Source organism: Dermochelys coriacea, chromosome 5 (assembly GCF_009764565.3).
Source record: "Dermochelys coriacea isolate rDerCor1 chromosome 5, rDerCor1.pri.v4, whole genome shotgun sequence".
NCBI classification, from domain to species: Eukaryota; Metazoa; Chordata; order Testudines; family Dermochelyidae; genus Dermochelys; species Dermochelys coriacea.
This window is the reverse complement of record NC_050072.1, coordinates 81,512,429-81,532,732: the sequence shown is the minus strand read 5'-3', so window position 1 is coordinate 81,532,732 and position 20,304 is coordinate 81,512,429. Positions and strand designations below refer to the sequence as shown.

At 43.0% G+C, this 20,304-nt stretch overlaps 1 protein-coding gene across 2 annotated transcripts in view; it reads right to left on the bottom strand.

Annotated features, from left to right (window-relative positions):
* Positions 1–394: 394 nt before the first annotated feature.
* The window catches only part of LMNB1 (lamin B1), a 42,765-nt gene continuing 22,855 nt past the window's right edge, over positions 395–20,304 (bottom strand). Inside the window, exons 5-12 of one of the 2 annotated variants that reach the window (XM_038402066.2) lie at positions 11,913–12,038; positions 6,590–6,810; positions 5,772–5,997; positions 3,097–3,201; positions 2,597–2,716; positions 1,873–1,986; positions 1,081–1,155; positions 395–800 (exon numbers count right to left, since the gene is read on the bottom strand). In XM_038402066.2, coding sequence (XP_038257994.1) covers positions 1,114–1,155; positions 1,873–1,986; positions 2,597–2,716; positions 3,097–3,201; positions 5,772–5,997; positions 6,590–6,810; positions 11,913–12,038 — 954 coding nt within the window. In that variant the 3' untranslated portion in view covers positions 395–800; positions 1,081–1,113. Of the gene's footprint in view, positions 1,156–1,872; positions 1,987–2,596; positions 2,717–3,096; positions 3,202–5,771; positions 5,998–6,589; positions 6,811–11,912; positions 12,039–20,304 lie in introns of both variants that reach the window. The other variant, XM_038402065.2, reaches the window with a different exon arrangement.

Sequence of the window (20,304 nt, the reverse complement as noted above, 5' to 3'; positions counted from 1 at the left end):
GTGGCGTAAGATCAGCATTTTAATTTAATTTTAAATGAAGCTTCTTAAACATTTTGAAAACCTTGTTTACTTTACATACGACAATATAGAGAGACCTTCTAAAAAACATTAAAACGTATTACTGGCATGCGAAACCTTAAATTAAAGTGAATAAATGAAGACTCGGAACACCATTTCTGAAAGGTTGCTGACCCCTGGTCTAGATAAAGGCATGAAAGTTTCTGGCCCAGTAAATTTCTAAAAGGGTATCTGGGCACAGCAATAGGGAAGATTTCAGATTGCTGAGGAGCACATATTTCAGATGCAGAGGTATCTATGATTATATTCCACATTTCACCCTTTCCCCAAAGAAGAGAATTTTAGCTTTCTTCCTAAAATGTGGAGACAAGGCATGTCATATTAAAACAGCTTTTTATTTGTTAATATCACGTAAGAAAATTTAAGCAAGTTACACTATCTTTAAAAACACAACTAGCATGTTTAACATGAAACATCCCCCTCCCGCCCTTGGTTAAGAAACTAAGTAAAGAAAAAGGTACCAATAAAACAAGTTTTTTTTACTTCCTTCATCCTCTGATGAGTGCTTACGTGATTAGGCTTTGTTTTTTGTTTTTTTTGTTTTTTAAAAAAGAAAAGCTTATCTTTTCTATAAAAAAAGTTTTGTAACTTTGATTGTGTAGTACAAAAACAAAGTCTTCAGTACAAAAGAATTCATCATCATCTTGTAAATGCCTTCCACTCCCCAACAGCACCTAAATATAAAGGGTTCGACAGCAGATGGCTAGTCTAAGTGATGTAGTCTAAAAAACAAAAAAAATACAACACAGTGGCATATTTCCCTTTTAACAAGAATAAAAAAAGACTGGCATAAAAAATTGAGGGGTCATTTTGAGACAGTACATAGTTCAGTGTCAACAATTCACATCTTGCAAGAGTTACAGATATGGTTTCTTTTACAAAACTTTCTTTTCGGTGACAAAGGAAATTAAGGCCATCAGACTTGCATCTTAAAAACTCACATAAAAGAAATACAAAAATATTGTGCTTCTGAGAAGGCTCTGCTCTATAGGCAAGGATTACCATAATCTGAGGAAGCTGGTTGACTGAAGAAATTCACATGATTGCACAGCTTCTGTTAGCTGCCCTTGGGTCTCCCTGTTAGGAATAGAGAGAGAAAGTTAGCTCTGAAAAAAAAAAAAAATCCTAAGTTGAAGATTCAGCATCTTAAAAATGCCACTTCAAACCACTGTAACATGTGATACCTGGCATAGTCCAAGCCAAAAATCAGCCATTACTACAGAGCTTTAACTCAAAATAAATTATCCTCTGTAGTCAGAGGAATGCTTGGTATCCTCTCCTGGGGGAAGGTAGTGAAAAAAGGGAACCAGTAAAACACAAGTTTAAGGGTAATATTTTGGAACGTGAAGCTAGATAATTGGTAAGATTTGTGGAATGGGCATGAAGTACGATTAGTTTTTCCAACTGAGTACATTAAAGATATAGCTATATTTTCTTAAATTGCTAAGATTCTTTAAGGTACTGAACTGTACAGTCCCAGAAACATAGATGTGCAAGTAAGAAGTACTTCAACTACTGTTCAACAAAAATTTGAATCTATACTAATCCCATAAACGATGTTATGAGACTTTGGCTTTCAACCAAAGAGTCTGGCAACTGAAAACAACACAGCAACCATAACTCTCTCTTTATGGTAATATGTAGTATTCTGTAGCATCTTGTGCACTAACTTTACCTCTATATGCATGTTCTGATTATGAGCTTGGACTGATATTATCCCAAAATTCAGTGCTCATGTGCTTGGCTTCTCATTTTTTAAATACAAATTAGACTAATCTGTCCTCAACAAAATACCTGCTGGTGAAAAAGATCCTCTTCAATTGCCTCAACTGCTTCTTCCTCAACTTCCTCCTCTTCTTCACCTTCACGTAGAGTTGTTTTGAAGACAGTGGTTCTCTGAGCAACTTCCTACAATAACAGGTAGGTTTTAGATAATAAAACAGTAACACTATTAGGTCTAGAGACCTGATGCTTCTAAACCAGGTGCCAATATTACGCCTACCCTGAAACAAAGAACCTCTGCTTGTTCATCTGCGGCCTGAATAGACTTTATTCACATGCCTATACTATACACATTAGCAACACATTCTAAGAAATGCGCTTTTCATATTGTTTTCCTTGTTGAGTTCCTCCAGTAGCTAAACGGACTCCTTTAGGAACTTTGGTCTAACTTAAGTTTTCTTTTAGACATTTCCTGCTCTAAGAATTCTCTCTCTCCCTGGAAGTCAGCCGATTGTTCCTCAATAGATTAGTGTTCCCAAAGTTCCAATATCTTTATAAGCAAATGCTACTAAGTTTTGGAGATTTAATTCAAGCAAAAAGTAAAAGCATTTCACCATAATGCCAGGAGGCAAGCATTACAAGACCAACCTTACTGAAAAACCAGCCTTAAAACTATCTTCAAACATTTTTTGAAATGCTTCATCTTTACTGGGATGCAACTTCTGTCCAACACCTAATCTGTCAGTTCAGTAAGCAGTCTTTCAAGAAAGGTTTAACTATATCTAATCTAATTTACCTCTCCCTGAGAGTTTTTCAATACAACTTTCACATCTTTGCCAGTGCCCCAAGAATTCTGGTTCTTCCAGATGAGGTCAGAGGGAGGGCTGGCAGTAACTCCAGCATTTGCAGCCCAGACCTGGAAGAGAAAGGAAGTCATACAGAGACCTGAATGAAATGAGTCTCAGTCACACAATGCATCTGTGATTATGGCTAGTATGAGAGAGAAGCTGTTAGGTGCGAAAACTTGGTGAATTTACCCCTCTTAAAAGTGGAGGCCTCTGCCCAGTCTCTGTGCATCTGTTTTACCTGTTTAAAAAACCCCCCACTTTTGTACATGTAGACTGGACAGTTTTAATTTGCATCTTCATGTGCAAGTGCATGGTCAAGGCTCAAGGTGCACTTGATGCCAATATCTTAAGTGATCTGTAAATATGACTAAACTAAACTCATTGTCCTATTTGTGTTTACATTGCTTTCAAACAGTTTCACATCTTTATCAAAGCTAATTTCACTTACTGTAACAGCCTGGCCTGCCTTTAGTACATATCTTGAGGTATATTTGTAACTGACAGAAGCGTCTCCTATTTTTCTGATCATCTCCCAGCCTCCCATTGGTTGATCCTATGTACAAAAGGGAAAGGAATTTAAGATTAAATTTACACCAACAAGTATAATTTCCTGCAAGATAAATAGAAATCATCATAAAGCCGCCCCAGACAGACAGCGAGGAAAAAAGCTTTGGAAAGTTTTCTGTAATATTTGAAGTCCACATAATTACAGAGCTAAAAGACTCAGATTAGCTCTCATGTTCCAGAATGAACCACCACACAATGTGACATCTAATTTATAATTCTGATGTTAAATTGGTTCAAGGGTTTATTTTTTTTTAAATGTGACCTCTATCATCACAGCTTGGGTTTGTGAAATATAGAATATGAACCCCATTACAAATATTTAGTACTCTTTAGGAGTCAAACTTTTACATATGAAGTATGTCCAATCTTCTGGAAAACCAAGACACTCCTGTCAGTTTTCTGTTTCAGAACACATCTCCCCCTAACAGTACTCTGACTGCACTATTGTGACAAACGGTTTTTCCATGGTTGGTGTAACATGGCTTTCTATAAGTGATGGCAAGAGTAAAGAAAACACAAACATTTATGGTCTCTGCAGATGGAACGTTTCCAATGTTCTATGTAGAACTGAAGGTTTAATTCTGAAAAAAATCGTTTTTTCTGAACACAGAAATAAACTTCCAAATGTGAGTGCAATGCGGTCTTGAGTCTGAAGACACTAAGACATGTGAGGTAGCCCTATTTATCTTACTGAGGTTTAGGGTTGATAATCAAGTAGTCATTGTGACAAAGTGGGATATATCTGTACCAAATTATGACGTCTACTTTGTATTGTGTTGAACTGCACACTTCGTATTACGCTTCATTCCAGAGAGTGCCCTGCTTTGGAAAGATGTCGGATACCTTCTTGAAGGACTATCTGGGGATATCCACTCTGAATGACAACCAGAGGCCCACCACTATGAAACAATGGATTTCTTACACACTGACCTGCAGGAGGGGCTGGAGCATCCCAGTGGAACACATGGAAAGGGGACAGAGGCAACCTACTTGAGGGTGAGGTTCTGCTCTATGCAGGGTAAGGAGAACTTGCACGAGAGAGAGAACAGGAGGGACTCTGCCAGCTTTAAACTCTGACAAACCTTGGACTTTCGAAGGGTGAAAACAGACTCGGGGGGGAAGGGAGGCATCAGGACTTTTGCTGTTTACTTTGAGAGTAAAGTTTGTGGTTAAGAAATTGGTTTTTAAGCCCGTTTTCTTTGCTGTCCTACCACACTGTTCTGAAACAAACTAGAAGCCAGGTACACCCACAGCTTAGGTGCAGTTCTGAGGGGGGCTTCAAAAAAGTCTCAGACTCTGCTTTTGGGTTCTAGGACAGCTGGGCAGAGAGGTGCTCTATGTTCCAAGAGAGGGCTTCAGACAAGAGGTCTGAGCCTGGGAGCATGCCCTACACATACCCAGACCTACAAAGTGACCAGATGCTCCCCAGAGCTAGGTGACTTGAAAGCACATGGGACCCAGCAAATGGAGAAAGGGACTCTTTCTGGGTCAGACTGCAACAATTAGGGTTTGAAGTTTTGTAGTTTCTCTCTTTTGCAGATTAGTACTATGCTTTACTATAGCTCCTTCTAGAGCTCAAAGCTCTTTTTTAAAAGAATTAATGTATTTAATCTTATCACACCTTTGAAGGAGAAAAGGGATATCTTCTTGTAATATATGGAAAAGTGAAGGGACAAGTGTTGTCTATACTTGAAACAGCTTTCCATTGCTGGCATTAGGTGCCAGTGCTGGATGCACATAAACTCATTCTGAACGCAATTTAGCTGCAAACAGTCACAGACAAGCCACGCTCAGCACCATTTTGGCAACTGTGGTTGAGGAGAGAAAGCATGGTCTTGTAGACATGGCATTCAGTTTCCAGCTCTGACACAGACTTTCTGCACAACCATGAGCATGCCTCATCTACATTGTGGATCTGACATGATTTCAATCATTTGTGGCTAGCCAGTGTAGCTAAATCAGCACAAGCCTCAAATATTGACAGGACAAGGCACTGTATGGCGTGACTTAGAACTGGGGTAAATGGCACCAGTGTAAACAGCAGTAAACTCCACTGGTGCAAATAAGTGGCTTTGGACACGTAAATTAGGGTTTTGCAATGAAAGCAAATGATACTAGATGAGTGCAATTGAGCAAATGCCTACACAGACAGCACCTTCAAACTTTGTGTCTCAGTTCCTACATCTGTAAATTAAGATCATTTTCTTTTTGTTACCTTTTGCCTTGTCATTTTAGATAGCAAGGTCTTTGCGGCAAGGACCGTCTCTTACTACATTATGCTCAGTGCATAGAAATGTGACTACTATCTTCATGATTAAGTGTTTAGGAACCTCAGTTGTACATGTTATCAGGAAGAAAATACCTCCAATGCCAGAATGTTGGATAAAAGGTCATCCTGGATCATTAATTTAATACCGAATCCTAAAGACATTTGCTTTCTATGACACTCTTGGATTTAGGCACGTGATACAAAGCCTGAAAGACAAACGTAGCCTGAGGCTGCCTTCTTGCAATCAGTATATCACAAAGTAATGGCACATCATTTTGTTTTCAAACCTGCTCAGAAGTGTTCTTCAAGCGGATGAATTTCCCATCCACGTCTATCTCCTCAATACAAACATTTCCAGTAGCAGAAGCTGAATGGGAGATGCTGACACTACTGCTGGCTTCAGATTCTTCCACATCAATTCTCTTCCTCTTTCCTCTGGTTGTGCGCATGCTACGACTTGATGATGCCCGAGAGACTGTCACCCGAGAAGATGGGCTGGGAGATAATTTCAACCTGGATTTGAGGAAGGAAACACGTATGTCGCACATCATGTATTTTAGTGCTCACTTACAGAGCACATAATTTTCATTTCCTTATGGCTGGGTTGACGAAAGAAGCTGCCACTGCAAGTGCCACAGTACACTTGTCATATCTGGCTCCGCAAGAGTTTGCATACTATTCCACTTAAGTCAAACTGACAACGTAAGCAATACTTGTACTTTTTTTTTTTTTTTTTTTTTTTAAAAAAGGCTTCCTCACCTCCATATTTTAAAAAACCGCTAATACTAAAGATTTTCTCCCTTTACAGGTGTACTGTTAAAAGTTGCTGAAAAAAGTAAGGCTTTGCATAAATGCCCTACAGATTTGCTCATCTCTTCTTACCACATCTTGCCTTTAAATTATTATTAACACCTATTAGCTTTTGAGAATATTAATATGAAAAGCTCCATACCTTACATGGGGCTATATAGGGCCTCTTATTTTTGAAAGGTAAATATGGACAAGTGTTTAATCAAAGTCTCCCAACAAAAGAGCTTTCTCTTGAGATTTATTGATCTGTCTTTCAAAAGACACCAACAATATTCAATGGAACATCATTTCTTACCTCTCTTCTTCACCCTCCAGCAATTTCCTATATGCATTGATTTCCATATCCAGAGCCAATTTCACATCCAGAAGTTGTTCATAGTCATTCAACTGTTGCTGCATCTGATCTCTTATCTCAGCCATTTCTCTTTCTTTGTCAGAGAGCATCCTGCGATAGTTGTCCCTTTCCTTAGCCAGCGTGTCCTCCAGCTCCTGCATCTTATCCAGCCATGCCCTAGACTAGAATAAAACATAAAAACAAGTTAGTCTACACCCAGGGAAAACATTCACTTCTTGAGGGTGTCAAGAAACTTAGATTTTGAAAGTTAGGTTAGACAGTGTTTTACCTTCACTGAATTCCAACCCACCCCTCTCCAATTTCCTGTCCTACAAAAAACGTTTGAAGAGTACACATTTGTACCTGCTGTACATATGCAATTGTCTATACAGTACTTTGGCATGCAAGTGATAGAAATCTGCTCTTGATTTTTCAAGCAGTGAAATTAAATCGCGGCTTTTTAAATCATTCAGAGATTAAAGTTGAACTTTGAAAGTTGAAAGACATCTGAACCACATGTGCCCAGCATCAAATGCTCACTTCATTCCTATAAGTTGAGTATGAAGGTTCAAGAAGATGAAGAGGCACAGTGAAAAAGACTGGGACTTTAAAGTTATGCTTAGGACTCCAGTAGCCATTTTAAATAAGATTTAAAGCCATTATTGTATTCCAAATATTTTGTACAAGTGTCAAATTAGTAGACATCTGGAGCTACTCTTCAAAGAATTGCTAATCTAACCTTTATGTTTCATTCCACTCCCAGCTCCTCCCCAACCCCATCCCTCAAAACCACAAAGAATATCATTTGCAAGCACAAGTTTGAATGTTCAGGGGTCCCAAGAACTGGCAACATAGATTAGAACTTTGGCCATAAAAGGACAACTGTTGCTTCTTATTTCACAGAACATGCATTTGAGAGTGAGCAAAGGTCAAGAGCATGGGAAGAATGCCTACCACAATTTTCTCTCACATTAGATGCTAAGAATTTCATGTACATATAAAACTTTCCAACATGTTGCCAGAATTCCAACAATATTGCTATGAAAACATCTATGAGCTGGAAAAGCAGTCTGGTTATTGCCGCATGATATCATCTAACGTGCTTTAGAATGTATCCTTCTGGGATGAAATCTGAAGTGTTTCCTAGAAAAAGAAAAGAGTACTTGTGGCACCTTAGAGACTAAGAAATTTATTTGAGCATGAGCTTTAGAGATAGTCTAGAGATAAAGTGAGAACTGCCAAAAGCCAAGCAGAGTTGGACCTTGCAACGGGCATTAAAATCAATAGTAAAAGGTTCTATAGCCATATAAATAAGAAAACAAGAACAGAAGAAGTGCGACCACTAATGATGGGGTGGAGATTAAAGATAATCTAGTCTTGGATCAACACCTAAAACAACAAATACTTTGCCTCCTGTTTTTAATAAAGCAAAGTGACTAATGGGAACAAGGATATGGCAGGAGAAATCACCACATTGGAGGTAGAAGTGAAACTTAAACAGCTTCATTGAGCTAAATCAGGGGACCTGGATAATCTCCAGCCAAGAATATTAAAGAGACTGGCACATTAAATTGCGAGCCCAATAATAAGGATTTTTAATGAACCTGTAAACTCAGGGGTCATATCCCATGATGGTAGAATTGCTAATATGGTCCCTATTTTTTAGGAAAGGAAAAAGGGTGATCTGGGACACTATAGGCCTGTTAGTTTGACCTCAATTGTATGCAAGGTCTTGGAACAAATTTTGAAAGAGAAAGCAGTTCCGGACACGGGGTAAATGGTAATTGGTATAAAAATTGCAGGTTCTGTAGCCTGCAAAGTACAAGAGGTCAGACTATTTGATCACGATGATCCCTTCTGGCCTTAAAGTTTATGAATAGCCACAAATGCTTTCTTCCATCTTTGGCAAAGTTAAACTTTCCTTTCAGAAGTAAACTTTGCTGGTTAACAATGCCTCTGCTAGTTTCAGTCTGGATTACGTAACTGAGTAGATGAGGCTCTCCTGGGAAGACCAATCTTCAGCTAATGCAGAATGTGTGGTTTACTCAGTCATGTGTGTGTCACATACAACCCCTCTGCTCAATAGGCTATTCTGATTTCCAATAAGTTTAATTCAAGATTCTGTGCCATAAAGCTCATGAATTCTAGTTATTTTAGGGTCTGTTTATATTCTCACATTTCATCCCAACAGACAAGATGATCAACAACTTCTAGAATTCTAGATGTGCAGAGGATGTTCTTGATGGAGGGAACTCAAATCATGAACTCTTTCCCTGCTGGTTCAAGAGAAGTTGACGATTTGAAGGTTATAGTGCAAGGCCTGTTAGATACTCAACCTTTTGCCTTAAATGGTGCTTCAAAGTACGTGCTGGTAGGAGAGCAAGGTGAGTTTCTTTCCTAGGGAGTTGATAAAATTCTCTTTAGTTGAAGATATAATATTTATGTAGTGTAAATAGTACAGAGTTACCAGGCAAGAGTAGGTCTCAATTGTTTAAGGCCTCAAATCCTCACTATATAGAATAACTATTTTCTTAACGTTATTTCAGCTACCTTGAAAACAGAAACTTAATAAAGTTTTTGTTTTGTGTTTGTAGAGTGCCTAGCACAGTGGGGTCCTGGTTCATGACTAGGGCTCCTAGGCTCTACAATAATACAAATAAGGGCTTTTTTGGTTTCACTATGGCTTTCTTAATAACCTCACTTCAAATGTTACTTTGTAGTTTCTTATAGTAACACACTATAATACATGCACCTCTCCCGACTGACTACCGAATCAAGTTCGATGTCTCAGTCCTTATCTTCAAAGCATTTAAAGGCCTGGGCCCAAGGTATCTAAAAGTTCCATTAAAGCTCTCGAATGAAAACCTGGATCAAACAACTTTGGTCCTCTAGCACAACAGAACTGCATACAATAAAAAGTAAAGCTCATCTATCAGGAGACTGAATTTCTCAGGGGCCAGCTGAAGACGGTGAAATTAATTCAGACAGGAACCAAGGATCACCACAACCCTCATCACTTAGTGCTCCGAGTGCAAGATGCATTTATTTGACCTTGCTTTTTTTAAACATACAGCAGTATGTGTGAATATAAAATAACGTTCATAGAACACACTCTACATATACTTGGAAGAGGATGAGAGAACATGTGACAAATACCACATTGCTTAATGCCCACCTGCTCAGATACTACGGTGATGAGTGCAGAAGAACCCATATAGCAGAGAGGACAAACAGTACAATGGGGTAGAGAGACATGAGATGAAAATAAAACCTTGTAATTCTTGAAGCAGAACAACATCTCTCAAGAAAACACTACACCAGGGCCCTGGCCATTTCCAAGTCAAATACCACAGAACCTGCATTAGTTAAAACCTGTTTTTTTTTTTTTTTTTTTTGCTTGTAATGATCGAAACTGCAGACTGAGCAAAACAGAAGCTACTTCACAAGTCATTAAACACTTAGCCCTGGTCTACACTACGAGTTTAGGTCGAATTTAGCTGCGTTAGATTGATTTAACTGTACCCGTCCACACGACAATGCCATTTTTGTCAACTTTAAGGGCTCTTAAAATCAATTTCTGTACTCCTCCCCAACAAGGGGATTAGCACTGAAATCGACATTGCTGGGTCGAATATGGGGTAGTGTGGACTCAATTAGACGGCATTGGCCTCTGGGAGCTATCCCAGAGGGCTCCATTGTGACAGCTCTGGACAGCACTTTCAACTGAGATGCACTAGCCAGGTACACAGGAAAAGTACCGGGAACTTTTGAATTTCATTTCCTATTTGGCCAGCATGGCGAGCTCATCAGCACAAGTGACCATGCAGTCCCAAAAATCGCAAAAGAGCTCCAGCATGGACCGAATGGGAGGTACTCTATTTCATCACTGTATGGGGAGATGAATCTGTTCTATCCGTTCCAAAAGACGAAATGCCAATATATTGAAAAAAATCTCCAAGGGCATGATGGACAGAGGCTATAACAGAGACTCGCAGCAGTGCCACATGAAAATTAAGGAGCTCAGGCAAGCCTACCAAAAAAACAAAGACAAACGGCTGCTCCGGGTCACAGCCCCAGACATGCCGCTTTTATGATGAGCTGCATGCAATTTTAGGGGGTGCCCCTACCACTACCCACCCCTGTCTGTGGACACCTGCAAGGGGGAAGGCGGGGGGAGTCTCATGCAACAGAGATGGGGATTTGGGGGACGAGGAAAAGGATAGCACAAAACAGTCAAGCAGAGAAACCATTCTCCCCGACAGCCAGGAACTGTTTATCACCTTGGAGCCAATACCCTCCCAACCCTCCGAAGGCAGGCTCCCGGATCATGAAGCCAGAGAAGGCACCTCTGGTGAGTGTACCTTTTTAAGTATAATACATGGTTTAAAAGCAAGCGTGTTTAAGATTAATTTGCCCTGAAGACTTGGGATGAATTCGCAGCCAGTACAGTTACTGGAAAAGTCTGTTAACATGTCTGGGGATGGAGTGGAAATCCTCCAGGAACATTATTAAAGGGGACATTCGGAGGTGGCTGTTTCTGCTGGGCTGTTTGCCTAAGGCTAAAAAGAAATCATCCCCGCTTTTAGCCTCGCTGGGGGGGGCGACGGGCGGTCTTCACGCTGAGCTGTTTGCGTTTGGCTGGCAAGGATCTTCCCTGATACTAGTCACTCAGTGGGAGAAGGGGTGAAGTGATCATCCCAGAGAATAAGTTATGCTGCATGTTATCCCGAAAACTGCAGCCCTTCCTTTTAAAATGACCAACCCAACGGGTGCTTGGTATGGGAAAAGGAGGGCGCTGCAGTTTGAAACCATTCCCACGTTATGAAGGTTGAAGAAGCCAGAAGACTGGCTTACCATGGCTGCCTGCAAGCCAAATTCTGTTGCCCGGCCCTGCATGTATGATCTCACACACCAAACCGGCAGGCCCTCAATATAAGAGGCAAAATGCAACCTCTTACCGAAAGCATATGTGCTATGTAATGTGAACAGCTTAGTTCACGTGGAAGAGTCTGCCCATTGTTCTCTACAATGGGTCTTTTTAAATACTACTTTCCCTTTTTTTCCTCCTGCAGCTGCAAATGTTTCAATGCTCCTATCATCTCCATCCCAGAGGATAGCACAGATAAGGTGGCAAACAAAACAAACAAACAAACAAACAAAAAATACCCAACCAACAAAAAAAACAAAAACCAAAAAAACCACACAACAACCCCCCCCCGCCCCTCGGGGTTTTAAATCAAATTCTATTACAGGGACTAGGTCTAAATCCCAGGTGATTTATTACCTCTTTTTGTAGACTTGAAAGCTGGGAGGAGAGGCTTTCAATCCGCATGCGACTTTCTGTCAGTTCTTCTCTTACTGTATTGGCTGCAGAACTACTCATTTCAGAGGAGTGTCTGGCGTTCTCAAGCTATAACAAGGCAAATTGCACATCAGTCTCAAAAGACTTGCTACTAAATAAGCAAGCAAGCATTGGTCACCTAAAGAAATTTCATGTCGTATTACTAATAAACCACAAAGTTCCTGTCTGCAATACAGGAAAAGCATCATGCTGCCTTTTTGGTAATTAGTTGAGCACTACACTTGCTCAATTACACAGTGCGGGATTCATTTTCCTGGGAGTCAAAATCTGGTTCAGTGCTAGGAACAAACAGCAGTACAAGCTTCCCCCACTCACCCCGTCAACATGTCCCAAATTAGAACTGCAAAAGTCTTCATCCAGAGGCAAATTCAGTTTTCAAGCCGTTCATTCTTTGGCCCTAAGAATGCCAAACAAGGGCTTCTATTGTGGTGTTGCCTGTGCAGGCACTTGACCAAGATCACCAACAAAAGTTACTAGTGTTACTTTTTCAATCAGTGTATTGGGATGTCCCAAATAAAGAGACTTTATACCACACTACCAATCCCTTGAGCAATCACATTCCTTCTCTTAAAACCACCACCTTCCTTAAATAATTTGCTATTTAAAAAATATATTAGCAACTGTGGAAATTAATTTTTTTCAAAAGAAGTGAACACAGTGGCGCAGATAGCTTAGGCAGCACTATAAATTCAACTTAAAAAAAAAAAAGTCAAATATGGTCAAAAGTACTGACTAAAATAGAACAGCACACACAGAAGTTTGAGGAAAAAACCTACAGTTCATTAAGCTGTTTTAGGCTAGTAAAAATAGATCTAGTCCCTAAATTTTGGGCTAGACTTTAAAGGAGGAAATCATTCCAAAATTCAATTCAAGTTTTTCAAGGAAGATTAATCTGAGTATAACTATCAGTAGCAATTTATTCTAACTACACTATGCAAATTATCTTTTATCAGTGCACATGAGTTTTACCTACCATGAAATCCGTGCACATGAACATGAAAAAGCAAGCTGAAGGGAGTTTAAATTGACAGGAGTCTGTTTACAGAAATGCTGAATCATCCAGGCACAGGAAGGAAGAAACAAAAAAACCTATCTAACTTTCTGTAACTGTTGTTCAAGATGCGTTGCTCATGTCCATTCCGTTCTAGGTGTGTGCGTGCCCACGTGCACAGTCAGATTTTTGCCTTAGCGGTATCTGTAGGGTTGGCTGTGGCGCTCCCTTGAGTGCCACGCTCAGGCGCTGGTATATTAGACACCGCAGACCCTACGCCCCCTCAGTTCCTTCTTGCTGGCAACTCCAACAGAGGAATAGGAGAGCAGGTAATGGAATGGACATGAGCAACACATATCAACAGTTAAGAAAACTTGGGTAACCGTTTTTTATTCTTTGAGTGCTTGCCTGGAGTTCATAGTTTAACGGCTTGCAACTGCTCTGCCAAAGCCAGCATTGTCCTGGGCTTGCTGGTTAAGTGCGTAATGGGACTTGAACATCTGGATAGACGACCAGGTGACCACCCGACAGATGTCCTGGATAGACATTTGGGCTAGGAAAGCTGCCAAAGAGACTGGCGCCCTGGTTGAGTGAGCTGTTAGAATCGCCAGAGGGGGCACCCTTGCCTGATTGTAGCAGCAGCGAATGCAGGCAGTGATCCAAGAAGAAATTCTTTGAGCAGACACTGTACAACCTTTCATCCTGTAGGCCAGCGCGACAAACAATTGCATAGACTTGCGGAATGGCTTGGTCCTCTCAATGTAGGAGACTAGCACTCTCTTCGCAACCTATGCTCCTCCTCCAACCTATGCAGCTTTGGAAAATAGACAGGTAAGTAAATGTCCTGGCCCGTATGAAACCGAGACCCCACCTTGGGCAGGAAAGCAGGGTGTGGTCGCAACTGGACTTTGTAAAAAACAAACAAAAAAAACCATATAGGGCAGTTCCAAGGAAGCACCCTAATCTCAGTGACCCGGTGGACAGATGTTATTGCGACCTATAAGAACCGCGACCTTTCAGGAAATGAGGAGAGAGCAGAAAGCCAGAGGCTCAAAATGGGGTCCCGTGAGCCATGACAGCACAAGATTCAGGTCCCACAAAGGAACAGGATCCCTGACGTGTGAGTAGAGACATTCAAGGCCCTTGAGGAACTTACCAGTCATATCCTGGACAAAAACCAACCTACCCTTGAGTGGTGGATGAAAGGCTGAGAAAGCAGCCAAGTGGATCTTGATAGATGAAATGGACAGGCCTTGAAGCTAGAGATGCAGAAGCTAGTCCAGGATTAACTGCAGCAAGGCCTACTCGGGGTCGAATGCCTTTATCCGAGGTCCAACAAGTGAATTGCTTCCATTTGGCCAGGCAGGTTGCTCTGATGGAGAGCTTTCTGCTGCTCAACAGGACTTGACACCAGCTAAGCACTCCTGCTCCTCATTTAACCATGTGGCAGCCAAGCCATCAGGTGCAGCACCACCAGGTTTAGATGCAGAAGACTGCCATGATTCTGGGACAGCAGGTCCGGCCTGAGCGGTAGCTGTAATGGAGCAGCCACTGAGAGGACCAGAAGCGTGCTGAACCAGTGCTGGCGCAACCAAGCCAGCACTATGAGGATCACCTTCACCCTGTCCTGTTTGATCTTCATGAAGGCCCTGTGAATTAAAGGCATTGGGTGGGAAGCCGTACAACAAAGTCGCCGTCTATGGGGGCAGAAAAGGGTCCAAAAGGGAGCCTCTATCGATCCCCCGAATAGAGCAGGAAACGCGTCATTTCCTGTTCTGCCTAGACATGAACAGATCTACCTGGGGAGTCCCCCACCTCTGGAAGATGATGCTGACCACTTCCAGATGAAGGGACCACTCCTGGCGAGACCAGAAAGTCCTAATGAGGCAATCTGCCAAAGCGTTCCTGGCCCCAGGGAGGTGTGCCACTACGAGATGGATGCCGTGTTATACACAAGTCCCAGAGCCTGAGGGCTTCTTGGCAAAGGGCAGACAATCTGGCTCCGCCTTGCTTGCTGATACAGAACATAGCTGCTGCATTATCCATCGGGACCTGGACCACCTTGCTTCTTGGGTAGGAAGGGCTGGCAGCTAAGCGAACCGCTCTGGCTCCCTGACATTGATGCGTAGGGAGCAATCGTGACTTGACTAACGACCTTGTACTGAGATTGCCCAGGTGGACTCCCCACCCCTGGTCTGAGGTATTGGAAATTAGGGTCACTGAGGGGGAAGGAACCACAAAGGGAACTCCCTCCAACAACTATGCAGGATTCTGCCACCCGGTGAGTGACAACAGTACGTGGTCCAGGACCCTGATCACACAGTCCACGCTGCGTCTGTTGGGTATGTAGACAGACGCCAGCCATGCCATCAGGGGCCTGAGGTGGAGCCACGTGTGCCGAATCACATAAATGCAGGGCGCCATCTGGCCCAACAATCGCAGACATATGCGAGCGGTGGTGAGAGGGTGGGCTTGCATGCACGAGATGATGTCCACTCTGGCTTGGAACCAAGCCTTGGGGAAGGAAGACACTGGCTGGAATCGAGGAGCACTCCAATGAACTGTGTGTGTTACACTGGAATTAAGATAGATTTCCCTCGTTTATTAAGAGCCTCAGGTCACAACTGGTGGAGCAAACCAGATTGAGAATCTGCTGCACCTGATCCTGGGACTGGTCCTTTATTAGCCAGTCATCAAGGTTCAGGTAAATTTGAATGCCCCGACACCTCAGGTAGGCGGCCACTAGTGCTACACACTTTGTGAATATGCTTGGGGCTGATGAGAGACCAAAGGGCAGCGCCATGAACTGGAAATGGCGCTGGCCCAGCACAAAATGGAGGAAGCACCTGTGCCCTAGAAAAATGGAAATATGCGTCTTTCAAGTCGAGGGCAGCGTACCAGTCTCCCGGATCCAGAGAGGGAATGATTGAGACAATGGGAGACCACACGAAACTTCAACTTCTTGAGAGGACTTGTTAAGACAACACAGGTCCAAAATGGGTCTGAGGCCCATGTTTGCTTTTGGGATTAGAAAGTAGTGGGAGAAGAACCCTTTTCCTTTCATGTCCTGAGGGACCCCCTCCACTGCCCCCAGATGCAGGAGGTTCTCAACCTCTTGGGAGAGAAGTTGCTTGTGAGATGGGTCCCTGAAGGGGGTGGAAGGGAGGGTCAGCCATGAACTGCAGGGTGTAACCTGAAGATTCATAGATACTACGGTCAGAAGGGACCATTCTGATCATCTAGTCTGACCTCCTGCACAATGCAGGCCACAGAATCCACCCACCCACTCCTACGAAAAACCTCACCTATGTCTGAGCTATTGAAGTCCTCAAATCGTGGTTTAAAGACTTACGGAGCAGAGAATCCTCCCTCAAGTGACCTGTGCCCCATGCTACAGAAGAAGGCGAAAAACCTCCAGGGCCTCTCCAGTCTGCCCTGGAGGAAAATTCGTTCCCGACCCCAAATATGGCGATCAGCTAAACCCTGAGCATATGGGCAAGATTCACCAACCAGATACCCAGGAAAGAATTTTCTGTAGTAACTCACATCCCATCCCAGGGGATTAGGCCTATTTACCCTGAATATTTAAAGATCAATTAATTACCAAAATCACATTATCCCATCATACCATCTCCTCCATAAACTTAGCAAGTAGAATCTTAAAGCCAGATAGATCTTTTGCCCCCACTGCTTCCCTTGGAAGGCTATTACAAAACTTCACTCCTCTGATGGTTAGAAACCTGTGTCTAATTTCAAGTCTAAACTTCCTGGTGGCCAGTTTATACCCATTTGTTCTTGTGTCCACATTGGTGTGAGCTTAAATAATTCCTCTCCCTCTCCTCAATTTATCCCTCTGATATATTTATAGAGAGCAATCGTATCTCCCCTCAACCTTCTTTAGTTAGGCTAAACAAGCCAAGCTCCTTAAGTCTCCTTTCATAAGACAAATTTTCCATTCCTCGGATCATCCTAGTAGCCCTTCTCTGAACCTGCTCCAGTTTGAATTCATCCTTTTTAAACATGGGAGACCAGAACTGCACACAGTATTCTAGATGAGGTCTCACCAGTGCCTTGTATAAGGGTACTAAAACCTCCTTATCCCTCCTGGATATACCTCTCCTGATGCATCCCAAAACCGCATTAGCTTTTTTCACAGCCATATCACATTGGCAGCTCATAGTCATCCTATGATCAACCAATACTCCAAGGTCCTTCTCCTCTTCAGTTACTTCTAATTGATGCGTCCCCAGCTTATAACTAAAATTTGTGTTATTAATCCCTAAATGCATAACCTTACACTTCTCACTATTCAATTTCATCCTATTACTATTACTCCAGTTTACAAGGTCATCCAGATCCTCCAGTATAATATCCTGATCCTTCTCTGAATTGGTAGTACCTCCCAGCTTTGTATCATCTGCAAACTTTATTAGCACACTCCCACTTTTTGTGCCAAGGTCAGTAATAAAGAGATTAAATAAGATTGGTCCCAAAACTGATCCCTGAGGAACTCCACTGGTAACCTCCCTCCAGCCTGACAGTTCGCCTTTCAGTAGGACCCATTGAAGTCTCCCCTTTAACCAATTCCTTATCCACCTTTCGATGTTCATATTGATCCCCATCTTTTCCAATTTAACTAATAATTCCCCATGTGGCACAGTATCAAATGCCTTACTGAAATCTAGGTAAATTAGATCCACTGCGTTTCCTTTATCTAAAAAAATCTGTTACTTTCTCAAAGAAGGAGATCAGGTTGGTTTGGCATGATCAACCTTTTGTAAAACCATGTTGTGTTTTGTTCCATTTACCATTGACTTCAATGTCCTTAACTAATTTCTCCTTCAAATTTTTTTTCCAGGACCTTGCATACGACAGATGTCAAACTAACAGGCCTGTAGTTACCCCGATCACTTTCCCCCCCCGCCTTTCTTAAAAATAGGAACTATATTAGCAATTCTCCAATTATACGGTACAACTCCTGAGTTTACAGATTCATTAAAAATTCTTGCTAATGGGCTTGCAATTTCAGGTGCCAATTCCTTTAATATTCTTGGATGAAAATTATCTGGGCCCCCCGATTTAGTCCCATTAAGCTGTTTGAGTTTCATTTCTACTTCAGATATGGTAATATCTACCTCCATATCCTCATTCCCATTACTCATGCTACCATTATCCCCAAGATCCTCTTTAGCCTTATTAAAGACTGAGGCAAAGTATTTGTTTAGATATTGGGCCATGCCTAGATTATCCTTAACCTCTAGTCCATCCTCAGTGTTTAGCAGCCCCACTTTTCTTAGTTTTCTTCTTATTTATATGGCTATAGAACCTTTTACTATTGGTTTTAATTCCCTTTGCAAGGTCCAGCTCTACTCGACTTTTAGCCTGTCTCACTTTACCCCTACGTGTTCTGACCTCAATAAGGTAGCTTTCCTTGCTGATCCCTCCCATCTTCCTCTCCCTGTATGCTTTCTGCTTCTTCTTAATCACCTCTCTAAGATGCTTGCTCATCCAGCTTGGTCTACAACTCCTGCCTATGAATTTTTTTCCCCTTTCTTGGGATACTCCTCAAGATATCGTATCGAGCACCCAATGGTCTGAGATCAGCCATGACCAGGCCGACCAGAAGGGGCACAAACAAACAGTTGAGGAAAGAGCGGGACGGTGGATCTTGGGAAGTGACTGGGGCACCGTCCTCAAGCACATCCTCAAAATGCCTTTTTCTGGCCTCCTTGGTTCCTGAAAGGGCCATGCTGAGCAGACGAACAGGAAGACAGGAAGTCGCTGCTCAGACCATTGGTTTCTATCATTTCTACTGTAGGTACTCAGCCGGGGAGTCCTGCAAGACCTAGACTAGGGAGGCAGAGGAGGCAGAAGATGGAACAGCTTCCTGGCCTCCTCAGGAGTATTAAGGCCCAAGGAGCAGAGGGTGGCATGGGAGTCTTCAACGCTGTAGAGCTTTGCATGTGAGAGCTTGGAGAAGAGCCATGCCCCCTCAAACAGGAGGCCCTGAATGGTGGCCTGCATCTCCAGGGATAACCCAGAGGACTGCAACCAGGAGCTGCGCCTCATGACCACCGCAGAGGCAACCACCCTGGCTATCGAATCCGTAGCGTCCCAGACCATCTGGAGGGCCCATCACCGCCCCTTTAGTGGAAGAAAGCCCAGCAGTGGAACTCCTGGGCTCAGTCCTGTGGGAGGGCCTCCTTGAATTTGCTAAGGAAGTCCCACAGGTTAAAATTGTACCTGCCTAACAGGGTCTGGTGGTTAGACACCCAAAATTGCAGGCTGGCCATCAAATAAACTTTTCTGACAAACAAATGCAGTCTCTTGGGGTCTTTGTTTTTCAGCATGCCACTGATTTGGCCCTGCCTGTCCCTTTCATTAACAGCGGACACGACCAGCGACCCTGCTGGAGTACTATGTACTAATGTGTATGTACTAATATTTGAACCCTTTTGTAGGGATGTAGTACTTCTTTTCTGCCTTCTTAGAAGTAGGGAAAATGTAAGAGGGGGTCTGCCACAGCGATTTGACAATCCTAAGGACCTGTGGGTGGACAGGCAGCGCAAACCGGACCTGGTTGGAGGAGGATATAACGTTAAAGAGGTCGTCTGACTCCTCTGCAGACTCAATTTTTAAGTTAAAAGGGTGGCTACCAATTTGAAGGGGGGCCTGGTGCATCTTGAAGTTGTCGGGAGTACTGCCCATTTGGGAGAGACTACTGCCACTAGTTTGTCTATAGACAACAACAACGATTGCACCACTGGGGTAGGGGCGGGATCCCCTTCCCGCTGCAGGACAACTCCTTAGACGTTGGAGTCCGATGCATTGCCCCTGCATCTGATTCAGTACTGTGTTCCAAATCCGGTGCTGTAGGCAGTTTGTCCAAGGCAGACAGGGAGGACTGGTGGGAATATGGGACCAGCATTATGGGCATGCCCCATGGGTTACAGTGTGGCCATTGAGAAGGCCCCTGCTGCCATGCTGCTGCTGCAGATGCGGTACCAATCTCATTGGCTGACAGCAAATCATCCCTCCTTGATGAAGGGCTGAACTCCCAGTCCAACTCTGAGCGTTGCCCTTCCAGAGACCAGGATGGAGCCGTCGAGGAGAGTCTGCTGACTGACTCTAGTCAGCAACTGCTGAGGTGAGGACGAGGATCGGTGCCCACCTGACAAGCAATATCAGGGAGGTGGAGACCGGTGCCATGATAGGGAGTGATCCCGCCCCAGTGGGGACTGACATCTGGGAGACCGTCTTGGTGAAGATGACCTGCGCCATGGCAATCTTTGGCAGGAAGCTTGCCGGTACCAGGACTGGTGC